At 42.9% G+C, this 22781-nt stretch overlaps 2 protein-coding genes and 1 long non-coding RNA gene across 4 annotated transcripts; 2 read left to right on the top strand and 1 right to left on the bottom strand.

Annotated features, from left to right (window-relative positions):
• The first annotated feature begins 1138 nt into the window (after nucleotides 1-1138).
• On the top strand, nucleotides 1139-5726 carry CTSZ (cathepsin Z). The gene is made up of 5 exons (XM_057406370.1): nucleotides 1139-1484; nucleotides 3038-3217; nucleotides 3829-3979; nucleotides 4238-4400; nucleotides 4824-5726. Exons 1-5 carry the CDS (start codon nucleotides 1157-1159, stop codon nucleotides 4935-4937), a joined length of 936 nt encoding a protein of 311 aa, XP_057262353.1. The 5' UTR covers nucleotides 1139-1156; the 3' UTR covers nucleotides 4938-5726.
• Nucleotides 5727-6748: 1022 nt separating this feature from the next.
• On the bottom strand, nucleotides 6749-16746 carry NELFCD (negative elongation factor complex member C/D). Of its 2 annotated transcripts, XM_057406368.1 has the most exons (15): nucleotides 16666-16746; nucleotides 16067-16182; nucleotides 15775-15884; nucleotides 14690-14799; nucleotides 14260-14367; nucleotides 13587-13739; nucleotides 12627-12757; nucleotides 11440-11605; nucleotides 10641-10775; nucleotides 9977-10116; nucleotides 9146-9260; nucleotides 8765-8860; nucleotides 8428-8568; nucleotides 8010-8139; nucleotides 6749-7623 (listed from the first exon to the last, which is right to left on the bottom strand). In XM_057406368.1, exons 1-15 carry the CDS (start codon nucleotides 16729-16731, stop codon nucleotides 7589-7591), a joined length of 1752 nt encoding a protein of 583 aa, XP_057262351.1. In that variant the 5' UTR covers nucleotides 16732-16746; the 3' UTR covers nucleotides 6749-7588. The 2 variants fall into 2 exon arrangements, with proteins under 2 accessions (XP_057262351.1, XP_057262352.1); XM_057406369.1 differs by lacking the exon at nucleotides 8765-8860.
• A 2044-nt stretch (nucleotides 16747-18790) lies between these two features.
• Nucleotides 18791-22698, top strand: LOC130597648 (uncharacterized). Its single transcript, XR_008971832.1, has 2 exons — nucleotides 18791-18919; nucleotides 22381-22698. It is a non-coding gene; the product is annotated as an uncharacterized LOC130597648 (long non-coding RNA).
• The last annotated feature ends 83 nt before the right edge of the window (nucleotides 22699-22781 follow it).

Here is a 22781-nt window from a genome sequence, read left to right as displayed (position 1 = left end):
CCTACTGCCACAGCAGTTACCAGAGAGTTTGGATCATTTGATGCATTACCAAAGGGGTCAACTGCACAGCAGCAGGCTCAGCTCTTGCTCTGCTGTTCCTTTTGCTGCGTTGGTGCCCAGTTTCTCTATTCATAAGGCAGAGCTAATAAACCTCATGCCTTTTACAAAACGTGCTGAGAGTTAAGGCAGAAAAGCTGCAAGGGAAGAAGTGGCTGTGGTTCACTAAACCTGTTCTACCGAACACGAAACCTCTAGCCCATAGATGGGAAAGCAGAAACTGGTAGTCCACTCGCACTAATTAAACCTGCAGGAAAATTAGAGAACTATTTCTACTCCTGACTAAACCTTGAGGTAGATAATAAGGAATCTTCAAATGTCCTGAAGTCTAAATAACAAAGAATTGGACACAATTTCTCTGTCAACTGCACCATAAAAGGGCTTGAGAAATTCAAACTTAGGGTTAGCAGAACAACCCCTATCCAAACAAGAAAGCAGCCCTCCTGCTCCCTGCACTCACAGTCACTGGGTGCAGCCTTACACAATGCTGATGTGTGAGGACAAAGGTAAAGAAAGAAACCCATAAGCAGTCACACTGGGTCTGCAGCTGTTCCCATAAACAGGGCTCCTTGTCACAACCCGTGCTCACAGCAGCACAATGGTTTAATAGCTCCCCCCCGCCTTTCTCCTTGGGGGGGTGGGGTGGGGAGGAATGGGGTGTTATGTGATCAAAATTGTTTTTCTGAGCGAACACAAGTGATCTCAGGTCTGCGTTCATTCCCTGTCGCTTAAGAAACTAATCAGATACCCTTAGGAAGGATTTGACAATCTTCAGCTTCCCCCACACATAAGCTGACACTGGAACAGGCTGCCCAGGGCAGGGCTGGAGTCACCGTCCCTGCAAGTGCTCACACACGGCGCAGACGAGGCCCTCAGTGCCATGGGTCAGTGGTGGCCTCGGCAGTGCTGGCAATGGTTGGACTGGATGGGCTTTAAGCTCTTTCCCAGCCCGGTTGAATCTACGGCAACCTCCAGGTACGGACCCGCGGGAGCCCCGCAGATGAACGCCGCCTGCCCAGCCCCGCCCACCGGGACCTCCCCGCGCCCTTAAATCCCGGCTCCGGGCCGCGCCGTCAGGGAAGGCGTTACCGGACCCAGCATGGTGGCGATGTGCCGGTACCCCGCGGCCCTCCTCCTCGTGCTGCTCTGGGGCTGCCTCTGCCCCCTTGCCCACGCCGGCCTCTACTTCAGGGAAGGGCAGCACTGCTACAAGCCGGCCCCGCGCAGGTCGCCTGGGCTGGCTCCTCTCCCCCCCCCCCCCAGGACGTACCCCCGGCCGTACGAGTACCTGGACATCTCCGTGCTCCCCAGGAGCTGGGACTGGAGGAACGTCAACGGCGTCAACTACGCCAGCACCACTCGGAACCAGCACATCCCGCAGTACTGCGGGTCCTGCTGGGCACACGGCAGCACCAGCGCTCTAGCAGGTAGGCAGCAAAGACCACGGCTGTGGATACACTGCAACAGCGGGAGTTCCCAAGCAGAAGGTCGGGAGGTTTGGCTTGGATAGAGAAAAAAGGCTGAAACTCTGCACAAGGAATGCGCTTGTGGCTCCTGCTATGCTGCTGTTCAGGGCGAGGAGCAAAAAGTGGGTTTTCTGCCCGTCACCCAGTGATGGGTGCAGCAGACACAAAAGCATGTATCACATCTCCTTCCCTTTTTTGGTTCCTACGCCTAGAGCAGCAAGGGGCTACTCCAGCAATGCCTGGGTATGAGGAAACAAATGAAGCTGCCTCTCCTGGGAAGGGCCCACAGGGCATTTGCTTCATGAGCGCCATCATTCAGATGAACTGACTCCCACAGTGTGCAGGAACATCTGTTTCAGCAGATTCTATCAGCCTTTTCTTGGGGAAAGGGAAGTAGGGAGTTGTTTCAGTTAAATATTTTCTCTAGAGAGAACACATAATGATTTGCATGCACAGTTGTGCTGCAGAAATACTGTCTGCACAGGGCAGGTTGTAAAAGGATTAACTGTGAAGGAGAAACAGAAGGAACTGTGCAGAACTGGAAAGACAACATAGGTGTAAGCAAACAACAGGAATCATGAAGGATCTGTTCTTAAGCACTACAAGAATAGACACGTATGAAATCCTGAAAGTACTAGGACAGATAAAATACAGCACCTTAATTATATAACTTAATTGTATAGGTAGGCATGCCAGTATGTGCATTTTTCTAAGTATAAAAGGCTGATTGAAAAGAAAAAAAAAAACAGGGTATTTTTTTCTTAACTGCTGTGAACAGTTAAAGCATTCGTTCCTGTTCTTGTTGCTGGAAGACTAGGCTGCCATTAACACCTCCCAGTCCTGTCAAATAGAGTTGAATGTTGTTAGTACTAATAGCTAAAAGTACTACAGTGCTATCAGTTAAGACTGCTAATGTGCTGCGAGAAGCGGTTTATAAATACTCATGGGGGAGCTTCTCTGGCAGGTAAGCTAGTTGTATCTGCTAGTAAGCTAGCTGTTTCTGACAAAGTAAGACAGCCAAGTGGCACTGCTTGTCTGGGATGGTAGGGTTGATGTAAGAGTGAAGATCTACTTATAAAAGTTCTCCTTGCCTTAAGTTTTTAAAGACCTGTCTCTCAGATCCTGGGCTGCATGGGCTCAGGTCTGCCTACATGAGTTCATGTACAAAAGGCTAGTGAGACGATGTGCTTGTCAAAGCCAGGAAATGGATCTGGAAGGTTTCAGAAGCTGTGACTTAAAGAGGTCTAGGGCACTTCAGGGCTTTAAACAAATCTAGCTCATCTGTGTATATTGAATTTTAATGGAAAATACTTCCCATGGAAACCCCCAGTAACAGCTCAGCCTGCTGGTGTGAGCTGGGTCATGCTGTGTGCCTCACTGTTGACAGTAGAGGCTTTTACAACACAAGTACTGCTGCCTGCAAACAGTTACAGTTCAGTGGATTTTTAACACTAGTTCCAATGTGTAGCCACTCATATATTTTGCTAACAAAATACAATTTCTTATCCTTACAGACCGAATCAACATTAAGAGAAAAGGAGCATGGCCTTCTGCCTATCTCTCTGTTCAGAATGTGATTGACTGTGCTGATGCAGGATCCTGTGAAGGTGGAGACCACACAGGTGTTTGGAAGTATGCCCATGACCATGGCATTCCAGATGAGACCTGCAACAACTACCAAGCTAAGGATCAAAGTATGATGCCTATTTGCTCTGCTGTAAGGCTTCATCCCAGGCTTAGCAGAGCTTAACATTAAAAAAAAACCTATAGTTTCTTGGGTTTTCAGCATACTGGTTCCTGCCTTTTGGTGTACTACTTCCTGTTTGATTGACAGGTTTTCCTTACAGGCCTTTCTGTGTGTGTCTTTAGCCAGACAGCATAGCATTAAATCATGCTCTGACAAGTTAGCACAGCTAAATTGTTTTAACCTAATCTCTCAAATCAGTGATACACTATCTCAAATGTATTAAAATATTTACAAGTGTCACCTCAAGCTAAACAAAGGAAAAAATGTAACCTGTTTGGTCATGTGTGACTGGAATAGTTTCTCTATCTATAGAGATGCACATCTGAAACATTCCCTCCCCAGAGCGCTTAGGCCTAAGAAGTAAAGCAATTGTAACTAGTAATTGTAGAGACTTTAAATGTAGTTTCCATAAATTCTTTTCACTGGAGTACATATTAGTAATTACTCTAATATCTGCCTCAAATAAGTTCAGAAAGAAAAAGCTTAGTATCATATCATAATTAATTCACTTGAAGAAAAGCATTCTCTTGCAGTGATGATCTTGCTTTTGTTTTGTAGAGTGTAAGAAATTTAATCAGTGTGGCACTTGTGTCACTTTTGGAGAGTGCCATGTCATAAAGAACTATACTCTCTGGAAAGTTGCTGACTACGGGTCTGTCAATGGAAGAGAAAAGATGAAGGCAGAAATCTATACTAATGGACCAATCAGGTAAAATACATCTTGAATGGTAAAAATACTTATCCACTAGTGATACTGTGATTGAAATACTTGAAACTCAATCCAATGTCTGAAGTGTAGTTCTCCACTCTGGCTTATGTTAGCAGCTCTGCATTAACATGCAGGGCTTCAGCTTGTTTGTAGATAAATTGAGCCCTAAAGTGAAAATATAAGAAAATCAATTGGTTTTAGCCAGGCCCCTGCCTGATCACCTTTATATAAAAATTTGCTTCCTCTGTTTCATTACAGCTGTGGCATAATGGCTACGGAGAAGCTGGATGCTTACAGTGGAGGACTTTATACAGAGTACAACCCCTCAGCTGTGGTGAATCACATTGTATCTGTGGCTGGCTGGGGTGTAGAAAATGGAACAGAATACTGGATTGTTCGTAACTCCTGGGGTGAACCCTGGGTAAGGAAACATGGGAACAAACATGCTTACAAATTATTTTAGGGGAAAGGTGGGGTTGCAGACAGGAAGCTGCAAAGCTAGCCTGTGGGTAGGAAAAGTAGAAGTTTCTTTAATATGAAGCATAACTAATCTGAAGACAAGGCTATTCAGAAAAGCTACTCAAGTTATGTCGGCTCGATCCCAAATGCTACCTTCTTTCATGGGCATGCAGCTCCTGTTATGGGCAACTCTAAGTTACTGTTGTAGGCAAAAATTAAGTCCTGGAATAGATGGGGAGGAGGGGAGGGTATAAATTCACCTAAGCAGATTGCCCCTGTGAACCTAGTGTTATACTTCATCTTAATTCCTAGATTCACTAATCATTCATATCTGGAAGGCAGAACAGACACTGTCTAATTAACAATGTGAATTAATTCTTTACAGGGTGAAAGAGGGTGGCTGAGAATTGTGACAAGCGCATATAAAGATGGAAGAGGAGCAGAATACAATCTTGCTATTGAAGAGGACTGTGCATACGGAGATGCTGTACTTCCTTGATTCTATAGCGTACATCTTTCTGTTTAGAAACCACTTTAGAAGCTTCCCAGCACAACCTTTTTCTGTTTAAAGGACAGCAGTCTAAAATTCCTTCACAATTCAAGACCATCAGGCAGTTCTGCAAAATCAGCCCAGACAGCAACACAAAATGTCTTCAAAGTAAAATATACACAGAGCTGCCTTCAGGTATCTCCAACTTAAAAGCCTTTTACCCATGAGAAAAGTGTTCTGTGTTGATGCACAGTATTGAAATCATACTGACTTCAGTACAGAAACTAAATATCTGTTTAATTACAAATTATGTAGGCATACTGGGAAGGAAAAAGTATACTCAATATTTGGGTCTAGAGCTTATATTAAATTCTCTGACAGTATTGAGCAAATATCTCACAAATCATGGTGCTCACAAGGCTAAGTCTGGCCATGACATGTTAAAAACCTAAATCCCCTGTCGCTTCCTTGGCCTCATGGTGAAACAGTGGTGTTGGAAATCTCATGTAATGCAGTTACATTTATGCAACCAGAATGATTTATCAGGAATTACTTTGCTCAAAACCCAATTACTTACTTGTGTCCTTGCTCAAATTCTGTGCTTTAATATGTGATTGGCTGTGCCCTTTTTCTCCTAAAGGGGCAAAGCTTAAATTGCCACAGCCCATTACTCTCTTAATTTGAAGGTTTCCAATTCTCTTCCTTCACACTTAGCCAGTTACCAAGTGGCAAATGAGTGTAATATCAAATGTTACTAAGTGGCATTAATTGCGTTTAATAAATGGACTTTTTCTTACACAACTATAGCTGTATTGTAAGACCTTACTAATGCATAAATTTGGTTGTACTTAAGAAGTAAGCTCATGGGGTAGCTTACTGAGGATGGCACTGCTTTTACTGGACTTTTTCTTGTGAAATGGCTGGTTAACAGCACAGTATACAGCAACTAAAATGGTTCAAACAGTTCAGCTTAATCTTCAGTGTGCATAAATGTAGTGGAATGTAAGATACAAGTTTCAGGGAAGCATCCAATTTCAACAAGACAGAAAAGATAAATTCAGATGTAGAATACCACTTCTAAATGTCAATCTTCAAAGCCTAATATAAATGAAAACAACCTGTGAATTATGTCTCACTCAAACCTGTAAGTTACAGCTTTGTAATGGTGCAGAGGAGGGGGAAAAAATGTCTTCCCCAAAACTGTATCTATCTGCTGCCTCTCAGTTGGTAGTTTCTGCAACTAACCTTACCTTTCTTCCACAGCTAAACCAAAGAAGTCTGCTGCTAATGACAAAATAAGTTTGGTAGAGTCATGAAGATCAATAAAAGCATAAGATTGCTAGTATCTAGGATGGAATTGAGGAGATTGTGCTGTTCGGATCATTTAAGTTTCAAATAGCACAGCTTTTAGTATTGTGACAATGAGCATGTTTTAGACCAGATGCTTTAGGCCATATTCCAGTAGGCTGGTGTTTCTGGTTGGAAAACTGGAAGATGCACTCCTTTTTTGTAAGAAAGGAGAAGTAAGTTAATCTAAAACTGGCTGCTGTCTCAAGAAGTATCGTGGTAGCTTAAGTGTTCCCGTGCATGAATCACAACACAGAAGAACAAGGTGATTTCCTCCTTACATTTACGTGCAGCTGGACTTAAAGTCCCCATGTCTTTTTAGAAAGCAGGTTCTTCAGAGAACAGATGTGCTTGGAAAAAAGCACAGTGGGCTTGTCTACACCCCTCACTTTTAAGCAAACGAACAGTATTTACCTGTAGAAAGAAAATCCAGCCCAATAAAAAGTGGCCTTAATAAAACTTCGAGAGAAAGCTCTGGAAAAGAAAAACCCCTTTATTTAAAGGTAAATTATAATCTTGGGTGTATCCCTGCACTGTCTGGCATCTACCAGGACAGAGTAGAGATAAGTACAAAAAACAAGCCACAAGAAGCAATTATGACATTTCTGCACACATTCACGTTGCTGGACAGCAGCAGAATGGTAATGAAACTTACCAGTAACATTGAAGCATCTATTTAACAAAAAATAGATTCTGAAAGATAACGCACTCACATCTACGGTTCATCTGTTTGTTAATACAAAACTAACCTGGATTGTTACAAACCCATAGCAGGAAATACATAGGATTTTTTTAGAATGCTAAATAATGCAAAGGTGAGAAAGAGCTAATCACACTAATTCCTTCTATACAACTTACAACATAAAAGCCTAGAGCATTCAAGATCCAGTCTTCAGGGAACTATCTGCAAAGCATTTCCCCATTCTTCAGGTTTTGTATTTTACACAAAGAATCAGTGACAAATTCTCCAAGCAACCAAAATAACATTCTTTGAAATAAATGTTTTTCTCCTGCTATTCCCTTCAGAATATTCAGATTTCCACTGATGTGTGTAATAACAGAAAAACCTTCAGTATTATTCCATTTTCCAAAGTACGTTAACAGACCTCTGATATGAAGCTCAAGGTCACCATGCAAGTCAATCAATCAAATGCCCTTCAGCCCTTTCTCCCTTGGTTTGGGTTTGTGGGTTTTTTTTGTTTGCTTTGAGGGGTTTTTTTTTGCTGCTTTGCTGCCCAGTTACAGAGCCTTTCTGGTGCAGAGTATGGTAAAGCAGTGATAGTGTGCTCTGTGTTCTTCGTGTTTTCCACTGCTTAGTTTATCATAATAAAGTTAGATTTGCAATGAGCTTAAAAGAGAAAAAGAAAAGATAAAAACGATTCAGTACACTAGTTTGAGTTATTTGTTTGCATGCAGACTTCTCAATTATGTAAATAGGATTTTAGGGCCTGGACAGATGTTTTTCTTTTAGGATTGGAATGTATCATATGTCAGACTACTTGCCTTAGTACAGTTCTAGTTCTCAAAAAGCAGTATTTGTCTCAAAGTTCCTCACTACTACCGAGAGATTCTTGATTATAGGAAAATTGCTAAACACAGGCCCTTAAAAGGGAAATTATCTGTGAAAATATCTGGCAGGCATTCCTATTTTTAGCAATCCTCCCTCTAAACATTATTTGCAAGTTAGAACAAACAGAAAAGGAAGCAAGCATGCAAGGAATAAATATTACTTACCTATAAATTCAGTCACAGGGTCATGTTCACCTTCTGTTTTAATAGTGCCTGCAATACTTTCATTCTCCAAGATTGGAAGAAAAAGCTGTACAAAGTCCGAGGTATATGGAGGAGCAATCACATCAAGTACCTGAAGCAGCAGACAAAAATGGATTATTCTTACAGTTAGAGGGGTAGTAAGTGCAATATTTAATTCACAATACTAGCCTTGGAAGCATACAAGTAGCTGCACATAAAGCTTCTAATTACGTATTCTTCTGGTACTCTATCCGCTACCTTTCAGAAGTCAGCAGTCAGTAGGCCTCAGTCACATCCCAATGAATACTGATATTACATATATCACTCAGAATCTAATCTCGTATCTTGCTGATACTAAAGTTTATTTATATATGTTAGTAAATGCATTTTTGCTACTGACCTCTGTAACAAAGTATCTGATGAGAGAGATATCTGTATCTAGCTTCTCCAGGCATCTGCGGATATAGCTGACAACAGGTAGGACATATCCACGGCTGAGTAAGTGCACCATTCTATCCAAGAGAGTCTTCTTCAATTCCAGCTGATGGTATGGGGAGGTAAGAACCAACAGATTAGAACTTCTTCTCAAAAGCGTGCATTTTTTATTGCTCATTCTTACTGATTCTCTATCTGCTTTGTTAGATTTAAACCATGACTATATTCCTAAATTACACTCTTAAAACTGCTGTGACAGCAAAGCTATTATCTTGAATAAGCGTAACTAATATGATAATCACCTGCTCCATTACATCAAGCTGTGAATGCTCTGTTTCAAAGAGCTTGACAAGAAGTTGTAGAACTTGGGGATGAAGTAGCTGATGGCACGTACTGATCTGCAAACAAGACAGGAGAGTTAAATCCTCAGAACTTCAATTTTAAAACCAGTGCAGCAGTCTTTATTAGAAAGGTTTACACTGATGTTCATGCAGATGTAAACCCTTTCATTTCTTTCTTTGATGCCCAAGTTTTCCTGTCATAAATAATGCTCAGCTGACAAAACCAAGTAATTGACTCTGAACAGAGATTAATCTCTATGTTTAATGACTTACTGCAAATGTTATGCAGTGAACTGTCAAAACTGTTCTTACTCTCCAACAAGGCTTTATATACACTTTTACCTCATCCAATAACGCCAGATGAACTGGAGTGTGATCAGTCTGCAGCTGGAAGTATCGTGGTTCTGACACTGTCCAATCTACCCACTTTAATACACCCATTGCCACGACTGGGAACCTGCAAAGAAAAGAGATCGCTTTAGCACAGGAGCATAAAACAAAACAAATAACCCAACTACAGAAAGACCCCAAAACAAAACCCCCTGTAAATTAAAAATTATAGAATCCTCTTTCAGTATATTCTAATGGTTGCTAGAATTACAGTTTAAGTTACAGGAGAACTCACAAAACTCATAAAGTTGTGCTTGAGAAGTTGCCAGCACACCAAGTAGTTTTTCCACAAAAAAGGGGGGGAAGGGGAAATTATATAGCCTGGAGGAAAATTCTTGCTACAAAGACACTCCCTGCTAAGCACAAAATGCAAAACATAGGCAACAAAATTTATGTATACTCCTAGTTTGCTCCAGTTTATTCAGTAGCTATTTCATACTTTTAAGAGGAGAAAAAGAACACCGCAAAGACATCTATTGCTAGGAAAGTTTTACTGGGAAGACAAAGTAACCTGTCATCTTTTTCCAGTGGCAGAGAAAAGCGTGTTCTGTGACGCAAGGATGACAAGTTGTCGGTGAAAGCCAGAGCTTGTGTCCTCATGAGACTCATAACAGTCAGATGCACAATTCTGAAAGCTGCTTTCAGACCACATCTTCACATATTCTGCAATGAGGATGTTCTCAGAGTAGCCTACAAAAGCATTTCCCTTCAGCAGTACCCTAACCTCGCCTAAGAATACTTTCCTTCCAACAACTAAAGCTTGGGACCAGTATTTCTGCTCACCTGATGCACTGATAGAGAGTGCTCAGTTCTGCAACCAACTCTGACGCTCCTTTGTTCTCATTGCAACACAGATTGTGAACAGTTTCAATGGCTTTTGAAGTTGACTTCAGTTCATCCTTGTTTATACTGACTCTCTTATTCTGAAAAATTCCAAAGTTTGAATGCAAGAGTTGAGAATATCGAAGATAACTCTGGTTATTTGAGGAAAGGAACTGTGATTAGCCTGAGATGACATTATGTTTCTCAAAATTTAGATTCAAATCCAAGTTTCAGAAGAACTAATTATCAGTGAACTGAAGCACAAGGATGGTTGCTTTATTTAATTCCCTTTAGATTACCTTATCCACTTCATAGAATTGAATTCCACTTCCTCTGAAAAAGTACATACAGTCCAGTAATACAAAACTGCTACTGACTGGTAAACTCTGGGGGGAGGTGAGGGAAATGAACACAAATACTCAGTGCACTCAGACTTTTATAGTACTATTTGGTCATCAGTATCTACATTTTATAGTCATTTCAGTTGAAGCCAGAAACATTTCCTATTAAAATAAGTAAATCAAGCATAATACATTATCTTTAATTGAGCAACTTCACAACCATACATGTTCTTCAGCACAGTCAGGCCACTGCAAGTAGTACTATTCACAGAACTGAATATTACCTTCTTCCACATCTCTACTACGCTAGCTGCATATGCCAGTATGTGAATATATTTATGTTTGTGATCCTGGTTGATCTTGGCACCTGGCTTAAACAATGACTGCATGAAGAGATCCAGAAAGGCAGGTACTCGAATCTGTGAAGGAAATTAATGTTTTATTAGAGCCTGAGAATTATAAGAGGTGACTAAAAATACAGGTTTTGCATCTGATATACCTTGCACAGAAAGAGATATAACGCACTGCCCCTTGAGAGTGGGTCAGAGAGTTTTATGAAGAGACCCAAACTTTTGACAGAAAGGAGGGGGGGGAAATGGGAAAAAAGTTAAAAAGCAGGGTAGGAATAGAAAGAAAAACCAGATTTACAAACTACATTGCTAAAGTTTGCTACCAGAGCCCACATCAGAGGGAGCCAGTGAGAAGAGTGAAATGTCCATTTAAGTCTTCTTATAATAAATTGCAAACTGGGTGGGTTTTTTCATTATTTTTTTTATTAGTAGTAGCTAATTTATTCCTTGCCATCTTTATCTCCTAATTGAAAATCTCTTTAATTAATCTATGAAAAAAGACAAATTGGAATGATTAAAAAAAAAAAGCCAAAACCCAAGCTATCAAGAAGCTAATGCAAAATAGAGTACAAGCAGTAGTTTCACATTTAGACATCAAAGTTATAGAGGGATGAGCCTGAGTACTAACTTCTATTTTGTGTTGCTACAACACTTAGCACAAACAAGCCTCATCTTTCTGACTGCTACTGTAGTAGAAGAATAGTTCAGAGGTTGTAAGAAGATAGCTACTGACCAGTTCCACTGGAGGTGGGTCCATGCTTGTAAACATTTTGAACAGGACAGTGATGTCTGCTGGATTCAGAGCTCCTTTGGACAACATAGCACCAAGAGCCTGACATGCTCGAGGATAGGAGGCTGCAGTACCCAATGCTAAAGTGATCTGACTGGCATCATGGCCTCTAGAAGAGCAAACATACACAGCAACTTATTTTCATAATTCAGACATTTTCATTCTAGCCTCACTGAGTCAACAGGGCACATCTTATGGAATGTAATGACTTAAGGAAGAACCCCTTATCCTGGGTAATCACAGAAGAAAGATACATATTTTTTAATAGACAGAATCTTCAATTCTTTGCTCTTCTGATTTCAAGGCTCCTAGTACAGGACACTGAACTTTTCTGTTCTTTCACAAATTAAAGCTTGGTACAGAAGCTGTTACATTGCAGCTAAGAATTCTCCTTTTGCTGGTAAAAGGTGTCCTGAGTTCAGCTGTTCCGTAACAGTTTCATTTCTCCTTCTCAGTAGCTGGTGCAGTGCTGCATTTCAGCTACAGTCTCACAGCAATGCTGATAATACACCAATGTTTTGGCTGTTGCTAAGTAATGTTTACCCTGATCAAGGACTTTTCATTCTCTCATAGCTCTGCCAGGGGCACAAGAAGCCAGGACAGAGCAGAGGCAGCACATCTGACCCAAATTGCCAAAGGGGTATTACGTACCACAGCACATCATGCCCAGTATATAAACTGAGGGGAGTTACCTGGAAAGGCCAGATCACTGCTGGGGTCAGACTGGGTATCAGTCAGTGGGTGGTACACAATACAGAGCAACTGTATTGTGCATTATTTGTGTTTATTTTGTTTCGGGCTTTTTTCCCCTTCCCTTTTTAGTTTTGTATTCTCTCCCCTTGTTATTTCTCTTATCATTATTAGTGGTAGTAATAGTGCTTTTGTATTATACCTTAATTACTGGACTGTTCTTCTGTCAACCAATGGGATTTAAATTCTTTTGATTCTCCTCCCCATCCTTACAGGAAGGGGGGGGGGGGAAGAAAGGTGGAGGGGTGAGCAAGCAGCTGCACGGCTCTGAGTTACCAGCTGGGCTTAAACCACAACAAAAGGTAATCAAAGATGAGCAAAACACAACAATTTACAAATCCTGGTGACTTATATTTCACTTATATATAACTCCTACTTACTTCTCATGAGCATACCGCTGAACCTCCTGAGCAATCCGCCTGACAGCTGACCCTCCTTGCTCTTCTTGAGCCAATATGGACATCATAGATTGAGCAAAAAGGTAAGTGTGTTCTCCATGGCACACCATCTTCTGTTAGAGCACACATCAAAAAATTTTATCAAACAACAGGGAACATGCAAGTATGCTGCTGGACTTACACTGCCACAATAGCAAAGATTTCAATGAAAACTACTAATCTAAAGAAAAGAAAATTAAAAAAAAAAACAAACGCCACAACAAAAAAAAAAAAACAACCAAAGCAATCAAAACCCTACACAAAAAACTAACCACAATCTCCAAAACCCAACAGCCAAGAAAAATGTACAGAACAGCACAGTATCACTATGCACTGATGCCATGGAAGAAGAAATGGCTAAATTAAGAACTTTGTTTCTTAAATACCATGATTGAGAGGAACTTCTCTCCTAGGTACACTCAGTACTTTCTCTGCAATATTTAAAAAGAGAACTACAAAGGCATCCAAAAGTCATTATGCAATTTCACTACAGAGAACGTAAGCTGAATTGATTCACATGGCAACTTTCAGAGTGATGTGGATCATAAAAAGAATTATTTTCATTTCCCAGAGGACTGACTAGACTGATCTTTAGATCTTGTGTTAAATGTGGAAGACAATAGTTCTATCTTCACCTTTTACAAACCATTTAATAAATATGAGAAATGTTGCATAAGCTACCCAAGTAATTCTTGGCCACAAAATGATCAAAAAGCATAGATTTCTTTGGGTTATTTTTAAACTCATATATAACTTCCCTTCACAAGATTTCTGAAGACTCGATGTTAAGATTCTCTACAATCCCACAATGATCTGTATATCCTAACCAGAAAATACCATCTTCTTCCTGCATAAAAGGGAAAAAAAAAAAGAACAACCCCCCTCAAGTCCCAAAACACTTACAGCAAATTCAGGGAGGTTTTTTTCTAGGTTTTCTTCTCCTCCATCTAAAATTGTTGCCAGAGATGTACGCAGGACTCTGGAAAATACTTCTAGTTGCTGACATGCTGTTGAAACACTGGTTATTTCCCCTTGATATCCAGCATCAGATATAAGCTATAAAACCAAAAACATCACAGAAAACTTGTATTATTTGCATTTATATTTCAGATATCCTAACAAGTCTAGAAGAACACACAGAATTGTAAGATTTGCCTCTGCATACACTTGGTGGAATTCATGTTTGTCTTTCACTACAGAAAAGGAAATAAAGAAAGATGTAGCAAAAAATGTAAATCATAATGACACAAAAATATATTTCAGAACACAGCAAGATAGAACATTCTTTCCCTGTCACAGGAACATACCAAGCTGACTGAAATGTCATACTGCACCAGAAATCCAGAATTCTCAGATAACACATCACAGGGAAAAAACAAACTGGGAAACTACACTTACTACTTGCAACCTGTAACACAATTCCTCCTATCAATGTGTCCTTGCACTGTTCCGACATTTGAATAAGCAGTATTAGCAGGAATACATAAGACATACAGGTAGGATCAGAGACGATATTTGATGCCAGAACAATCAGCCATTTATGGATATTCTCATTTATCAGACTTGAGTATAGTACCTTCACAGTAAAATTAAGCATTAAACAGTCAGGATGGGCTTCTGCCAACTTGTAGAAGAGATCTCTCCACGTAGTATGTGCTATCATTTGCTCAAGCCAGGCTGGAGTCTGAAAGATTAGAGCAATAAACAGAAATGTAAGAATTTCTAGTTGCCAAGGTCATTAAAAGCAAACCTTTTACCTTTCAGGGAGTCCTGCAAGTTGTTGTACAGAACTTTGTTACAAAGGAGGATGCCTCTGAAGTTTCTACGTTCTCTAGGCCTCTAAAGACTTCAGTGAGACACAGCTGGTTTTCTGAAACCAGTTGTTTCTTTATCAAGGAGCTCTGAAGATATGACTTTCCTTCCCCCACCGTCCACTACTCCATCAGACGAAGGCAAATGTGTAGGATTCACTCATGTAGAGACAGCAACACGGATACAATGCACACCTCTCCTTCCTCTGTAAAGATGGAATCTGCTTTCCGAGGGTCAAAATGCTTAATAAGTAAGCTCTTTAAATGGTTTTCTACAGTCTCCTGAACTTGCAGTGGCTCAACACCTGTACAAAAGGAAGAAAAACCCTTAGCAGATGCAATCCAATCAAACATGGCAGCAACACCTTAAGTATTTCAATGAGAACAGAAACTACTCAGAAATTTATCAACACAGAGAGGAGCGCCATCAGTTCTACTGTCAAGCCACACTGATACAGACAGATTCAGGTCCTTGATCTTTTTTCCTAAATGCAGACTGTTTAGGATCACAGGCAGGTCACACTAGTCCTTCTCTCTTGCTCTCTTCATCAGTCATGCAACCAGCTATGTCAGTCATTTCACAAGACTGTTACTGGGCATGTCACCAAAATGCACATATCTTAAGCACAAAAGCGATCAAAAGGATGGTGCACAACTCACCTTATACAGACTAAAGCCCACCCTTTCAGTATGTTTGCTACCAGTACCTTTGATAGTATACAATAAAAGAATACACAAAGTTGCAGTAAGCAGTTCTACGATTCCAAGATCGGGGCATAATAATTCTGCTAATTTGTAAATGAAAGTTTATACTAGGCTGCTGAAGAATTCAAAAGCAGACGGTAATACAGAATTCTTAAGAAAATACAGGCATCTGTATGATAGCTTTCCACCTAACCATTCATCTACTGAAAGCTATAGTAACTAGCAAGAGGGTAGTTGTTCAGTTATTTATATTGTACTCCTAGAAACAATGAAATATTGGTAAGACCATCTACACAACAGTACCTGTAACTGTAAAAACAAAATATAGTTTATGGAGCTGCTTGAACTGTATTACCCTTTATCATAGTTTGTGAGCATTCCAAAGTGTTTCTCAACAGATTATTTATTCTCTGTATAGAATAAGCGTATTATAAAGAATTTAGTCATACACACATACAGGATGTCAAGTTCACAATAATCCACTTCTTGAGTATGATCAAATTTGCCACCGATTCAAATATTTCTGACAGAATGAAGACCCAAATTATAGTGTATCAATCACTTATCAATCATACCTGTCTGAATGAGCCACTCTGCCAGCAAATTTACAGTCTGTGCCACTGCAGTGTAGTTTTCAGAGAGGAGCTGGATAACGTTCTCTGGAGAACCTCCTGCTTGGAAATACCTGATGAAAGGATTACAAAAGAACTAGTTGAGTGTCATATTAAAAATCAAACCCAACTGAACTCTAAATAAAGGAAAAACAATAGCATCATTTATGAGCTTTCACACAAACTTCCATACAAAGTGACCACACCACTGTAACACACACAACGTGCATTTTAACACATATAAGGTTACACTCACCTCTTTAACGTGTTAAATATAGACGGCTCCATTATATAGTCAGGGGTTGAAAATTTCTTCAGGCATTCTTGCTGGACTTCGGCATCATCTTCCCCCTCCCCATCCTCATCGTCTTGCTGTTTGCAAGCACAGGCAAGTCAGGCACCTCTCTTGTCCTGTTTCCCCCTATAATCCCATCTTTAGACTACTTTTGCCCACAGAAACTCACACACCTCAGCTCACCCTAGGAAGCGACCTCCTCCACACAAAACCAAGACTTTTCAACAGAGAAGGCACAAAACCAACCAGTTGTTTTCCTCCTTTATAACGCTCTCAAGCCCCAGGCCCCAACACAGGAGACTTCCCCACCAGCCTCTACACTCAGCGCTCATCACCTCAGGTCTGATCCCCACACGCGGCTTCCCCCACCCGCAGAGCGAGAATGCCCGGGAGCTCCTCCGGAACCCACTCGACGCCCCAAAAAGTCCCCGCTTTCCAGAGCGGCCCCGGAGGTGAGCGCTCCCCCTCACAGGCCGCTCCAGGCCCGACACCGAGCTGCCGACTCCCGCAGGGCGGGCAACCCAAGGCGCGCCGCCTCAAAGACGCCCGCAAACCCTCACCGTCCCTCCGTCTGCCTCGTTCCCCCACTCTGCCGCGCTCCCTTCGAAGTAATCAGCGTCCTCCATGGCTCCTCCCGCCCCGGGCCGAAAGAGCCGCAGCGACTGCCGGAACCAGGCCGCCACCGCCCCGCAGGGAGGAGCGTCGCGGAATGGCGGGCGCCGGGAGGGCGGAGCCGCCGCTACCGCAGGGCCGGGCGGGGCGGAACGGAGGAGGGGGAGAAGGGTGGGATGCGGCCAGCGGCAGCAGCCGGAGGGGCACCGCGGGGGTTGCTGTGCCGCGGAGCGTGTCCCGGCCCGGCGGGGCTGACAGGAGCCGGCGGCGCGGCCGTTACCGCAGAGCTCAGCGCTGCCGGCGGTGAGGCCCTTGGCTGATGAATGACGGCTGAAAGGCGTCGTGAAGGACTGCCGGTAAACGTGGAACACGGAGTGTGAAAGCGGTGGCGGTGGTTCTGGATGCAGCTGAGTCACGTTGTTTTCCTTGCGCTTCCTGGAGCATGAAGAGGATATTGAACAGCAGCAGCAAGTTGATAGTAGTGATCAAATGTTATGATGGAATTAAAAAAAAACCCTATCAAATAGGAATAAAAGAACAGGAAAGGTAACTTTGGTAGAATGGAAGTGGGAAGATTATTTGGGTTTGATTCTAGTGGTAAAGTTTTGTGACCAAGCACTGGTGTAACTCTGTGTACCCAAAACTTGCTGGAGAATAGCATTAAATAACATTACTGCCTTTTCTCATTGCAAACAATTTGGGGGGGGGGGGGTGGGGAGACGGGACATTACTTTTAGCTTAAGACAAAATCCTGAAGACTTTAATGTGAAAAAAACATCTTAATAAACCAACTGTACTCCCTATAAATAACACTAGTGGCGTTAGTTACCCATTTCATTTCTGGACAGAAGAGTGTGCTATGTGAGCCCATCTCTCTGTTCCTGAGGCTCTTAGGAAGTCTGTAACCATACAGGGCAGATTATTTCTGTTCCCCTATGCGTGCAGGTAGATCCCCAAAGCAGTAGTTGTGCTAACCTCAAGACCTTAGTACAGACCATCCTGGGGGTGCTGCAGAGTCCCAGAGGAGATGGGTTCAGCTCTGGTGCTGACTGAAGGCAACGGGCCAAGAGGGCACCCAGCAACACAAGGACCTAAGAAGTTACAGATGGATTAAGAAGGGATAAGTCTAAAGCGAAAACTGATCATACGATCTGACCCTGGGCAAGGAGACAGGCATTACCGAAATGGAGACCATGTGAGACAAACAGAGTCCCTTTGTCTCTCTTCAGATCCACTCCCGTTCCCCAATTGTATGAATGTAACTGTAAGAAAGGGGAGGGTGAGGGATGTTCTGGGATTTGGAGGGCAGCTAACAGCATTGCTGATTAATTATTTAAGAAGTCCTTTATTCTCATTCAGTTTCTAACTGAAAAACAGTAAAAAGAAATTACATATTCTTCCATGCAGTCCATTAAATTGCATGGTAGGAAAAGCCAAAAAGCCCTGTTCAGAAATAAGCTGTCGTAGGTATGGTCACTGTCCTAGTTAAAGGGCTTACTGTATTCAAGATTTCAACATAGAAAATACAGACAACCCCCTGAACTGCAGCAGAGCGCAAGTTGTGCTGTTGTGTGCTGCCCTGCAGTGGTGAAGCAACCCTTCCTGAAACATTTCTTCAGCATTTTTGTGAGCCCAGGGTAATGTTCTTTTTGCTCTGTCAACAGAAAGGAAAAGTTTCAGAACAGAAGGCAAGATTGAAACAGAGGCACAACAGACACATTCTCTACCTGTGCTAATGATTGCTCAATTGCCTGCAGTCCGGAAGGCAGTCAGGTAACATTTCAATGCTTATGGAAGCACTGGCCGTTTTTTAAGAGGAAAGAACTGGAGTGGAGTGACAGGCTGAGGCTGGAGGCCAATGGAAATATCCTTGACAAAAAGGTTTTGACAATTTCCATCGCCTAGATGTGAGAAAACAATAGTGTACTCGGAAGAGACACTGAGATTAACCAGTCAGATTATTTTCCTAAGAAATATTTTTAAACTTAAATCAGAACATATTTTTAAAATATTTTAAAATAGTAGAAGGTATTTTCCCAAGAAAATACTGGACCTAAATTCAATATAAAACTGTAAATTCTTTTGTCTTTACATATGTGTATCTCTTATTTTGATTGCAGTAACAGATTTTGGGTTTGGTTTTTTTTTTAATATATAAGGAAAGAACAACACTGAAAGCATTTACTTTCAACTTTCCTTGATGTCGTGGTTTAAACCCAGTCAGGTAACTTGTTCACTCACTCCCAGTGAGTGGTGCCGAGCTGACAACAATCAAGGTCCGTGTTCGTCTCCCCCCCTCCCTGCACCGGGGCTCTCCCCTTCCCCGCTCCCGGAGGAACGGGGAGGAGGATCGAGAGAGTGCAACTCCCACGGGTTGAGACAAGAACAGTCCAGCAACAAATCACCACCGCTACTATCAGCTAAAACAATGATAAGGGAAAATAACAAGGGAAGAGAATACGATACCACCGGCCAAGAAAACGAGTTCCACCCGGAAGCCCCTGTCCTTCCGGGTAACTCCCAGTTACCCCCCACCCCGGGCATGACGTGCTGTGGTATGGAATACCTCCCCGGCTAGCCTGGGTCAGGCGCCCCGTCTCTGCCTCCTCACAGCTTCCCCTCCTCCCTGGCAGAGCATGAGCCTCACAGAGTCCTTGGTCAAGGTAAACATCACTTAGCAACAACCGAAAACATCGGCTTCACCAACGCTGCTCTCAAACTAGAAGTCAAAACACAGCACTGCACCAGTTAACACAAAGGAAAAACATGACTGCTACTGCTGAACCCAGGACATTATCCACCCCTTATTCCATACCATTCACGTCGTGCTCAGATCCCACATTTTCAATACACCATCGCTCTCCCACATATATACATCCATATACATACAGACCAAGAGGAAAAAAAATCATTTTCTTAGTGCATGGACCAATCCCTATAATGCTGCCGAGTCCATTCGGTCCATGATGTTCCAAGTTCATTCTCTGTTGGGATGATGGCTGGAAGGAAGTCAGGGCCAGTCGCTGGTGACCTGGAGACATCTAGTTGATGGGCTATAAAAGCATTACACAGCAGGCAACAGTATACAATTGAGTTCACTGGCTGTTTTCCCCTAAAATCAAATCCCCTTGAGGTATACATCGGACTTCCCCATCTTCCCGCATTACCCACCAAGTATATCCAGGTCCCTGAGCAAAAGCAATCCCACGAGTGGGTTTGCCTTTACCTGAAGCAGGAATAACCCAGACTGTCTTCCCCAGCAAATTCTTCATATGCACCACAGGAACTTTGTCCCCCTCTACAATATGTAAAAGTTCTGACTGGGCTGGGCCAGCCCTGTTGGCAGATCCTCTGGTGTTGACCAACCAGGTGGCCTTTGGTAAATGTGTATCCCAATGCTTGAAAGTTCCCCCACCCATCGCTCTCAGTGTAGTTTTTAACAGCCCATTGTACCGTTCGATTTTCCCAGAGGCTGGTGCATGGTAGGGGATGTGATATACCCACTCAATGCCATGCTCTTTGGCCCAAATATCTATAAGGTTATTCCGGAAATGAGTCCCATTGTCTGATTCAATTCTCTCTGGGGTGCCGTGTCGCCACAAAATCTGTTTCTCAAGTCCCAGGATAGTGTTCCGGGCAGTGGCATGGGGCACAGCGTATGTTTCCAGCCACCCGGTGGTTGCTTCCACCATGGTAAGCACATGGCGCTTGCCTTGGCGGGTTGGTGGCAGTGTGATATAGTCAATCTGCCAGGCCTCCCCATATTTATACTTCAACCATCGTCCTCCATACCAAAGAGGCTTTAACCGCTTGGCTTGTTTAATTGCAGCACATGTTTCACACTCATGAATAACCTGGGCAATAGTGTCCATTGTTAAGTCCACCCCTCGGTCACGGGCCCATCTGTATGTTGCATCTCTGCCCTGATGGCCTGAAGTGTCATGGGCCCACCGGGCCAGAAATAATTCACCTTTATGTTGCCAATCTAAGTCCATCTGAGCCACTTCAATCGCAACTTGTCGTCCAGGACTCCATACAGCTGCCTTCCATCTCCGATGCTTTCCCACAATATGGCAAGAGCCATCAGTAAACAAGGCATACTGCTTTTCACTTTCTGACAGTTTATTATATGGTGGGGCCTCTTCAGCACGCACCACCTCCTCCTCTGGTGACATTCCGAAATCTTTGCCCTCTGGCCAGTCCATGATGACTTCTAGAATGCCTGGACGACTGGGATTTCCTATTCGAGTTCGTTGTGTAATTAGTGCAGCCCATTTACTCCATGTAGCATCAGTTGCATGATGTGTAGAGGAGACCCTGCCTTTGAACATCCAGCCCAGCACGGGCAGCCGGGGTGCCAGGAGGAGCTGTGCTTCAGTGCCAATCACTTCCGAAGCAGCTCGAACCCCTTCATAGGCTGCCAGTATCTCTTTCTCAGTTGGGGTATAGCTGGCCTCAGATCCTTTGTATCCCCGACTCCAAAAGCCGAGGGGTCGACCTCGAGTCTCCCCTGGAGCTTTCTGCCAGAGGCTCCAGGTAGGACCGTTCTCCCCAGCTGCAGAGGGTCCGGTGCATTCTCAAATGTAAATGGTCTCAGGGGGGTCACATGACTAGGTAATTTGGGATGTGCATTCTCAAATGTAAATGGTCTGGGGGGACGACTAGGAGGGTAAAAGGATGTCTCCTTCACAGGTTGAGCACCTGAGAAGGAGAAAAAAGATGTGTAATTGCTAAGCACCTCCATCATATACCTCCCAAAGTATAAAGGTGGTGACCACACTGGGAACATAAACCAGATCAGTTTCATGATCAACGATTCTATTGTATTACAAGTCATTACCATAAAGTACAATGGGATAAAAACCTTAGCCCAAGCCCCACACTTGAAAAACACTAATACAGCCAATACCGGATGGACGTAAGATATGGTATACTGAAACTGTGAGATCAAGAGGAAAAACCTTGAGAGCCAATAAATCAGCATTGTGACGAGTGACTATCAATCCAGTCAGATCTGTTCTTATCTCAACCCCTTCGAGCCCCACGTTGGGCGCCAAAAAAGAACTGTCGTGGTTTAAACCCAGTCAGGTAACTTGTTCACTCACTCCCAGTGAGTGGTGCCGAGCTGACAACAATCAAGGTCCGTGTTCGTCTCCCCCCCTCCCTGCACCGGGGCTCTCCCCTTCCCCGCTCCCGGAGGAACGGGGAGGAGGATCGAGAGAGTGCAACTCCCACGGGTTGAGACAAGAACAGTCCAGCAACAAATCACCACCGCTACTATCAGCTAAAACAATGATAAGGGAAAATAACAAGGGAAGAGAATACGATACCACCGGCCAAGAAAACGAGTTCCACCCGGAAGCCCCTGTCCTTCCGGGTAACTCCCAGTTACCCCCCACCCCGGGCATGACGTGCTGTGGTATGGAATACCTCCCCGGCTAGCCCGGGTCAGGCGCCCCGTCTCTGCCTCCTCACAGCTTCCCCTCCTCCCTGGCAGAGCATGAGCCTCACAGAGTCCTTGGTCAAGGTAAACATCACTTAGCAACAACCGAAAACATCGGCTTCACCAACGCTGCTCTCAAACTAGAAGTCAAAACACAGCACTGCACCAGTTAACACAAAGGAAAAACATGACTGCTACTGCTGAACCCAGGACACTTGAGGAGAAAACTAGGAACCTGTAACAGAGCCAGACATTTGATGAATAACCCTTTGCAGAAGAATTGTAATATCCAAGCTCTCCCCACTTCAGGTCAATAAACAAAAGGCAATGTCAGATCAAACCCAACAGTTTCAAGGTATCATTTAAACTGTGATGAAAAACTAAATGTATCAGAAATTGATTTTGCAAACTAAACTTCTACAACTTTGAATGGATACAATGTTGGTGTCTTCTTGGGTTTATCTGTCTTCTCAAATATGGATTTTTTTTTACAAAGTTTCAGTAAAATCTTTGTAAATAAAAGCACTTAGATTTGCACGAATGTCCCTGAAATAGCTCATTATCCAGCAGATGACTGCAAGTTTTTCCCTACATGCGTATTTGACTACAGTTTGTGTGTAA

This window comes from Pezoporus wallicus, unplaced genomic scaffold (genome assembly GCF_028554395.1).
Source record: "Pezoporus wallicus isolate ANWC-B61680 ecotype Strahan unplaced genomic scaffold, APGP_CSIRO_Pwel_v1 contig_6783, whole genome shotgun sequence".
NCBI lineage: Eukaryota > Metazoa > Chordata > Aves > Psittaciformes > Psittacidae > Pezoporus > Pezoporus wallicus.
The sequence above is the reverse complement of the archived record's forward strand: the minus strand, read 5'-3'. Positions and strand labels throughout refer to the sequence as shown.

Coding starts and splice junctions, on each gene's coding strand:
- NELFCD (XM_057406368.1), bottom strand. CDS start 16,731: ATGGAGGACGCTGATTACTTCGAAGGGAGCGCGGCAGAGTGGGGGAAC. Junction 8,569..8,764: donor AGCTTGATGTAATGGAGCAG/GTGATTATCATA, acceptor CCATACCATCAG/CTGGAATTGAAGAAGACTCT. Junction 7,624..8,009: donor CCCTGTGACTGAATTTATAG/GTAAGTAATATT, acceptor TTCTCTTTTAAG/CTCATTGCAAATCTAACTTT.
- CTSZ (XM_057406370.1), top strand. CDS start 1,157: ATGGTGGCGATGTGCCGGTACCCCGCGGCCCTCCTCCTCGTGCTGCTC. Junction 3,980..4,237: donor TATACTAATGGACCAATCAG/GTAAAATACATC, acceptor GTTTCATTACAG/CTGTGGCATAATGGCTACGG. Junction 4,401..4,823: donor ACTCCTGGGGTGAACCCTGG/GTAAGGAAACAT, acceptor AATTCTTTACAG/GGTGAAAGAGGGTGGCTGAG.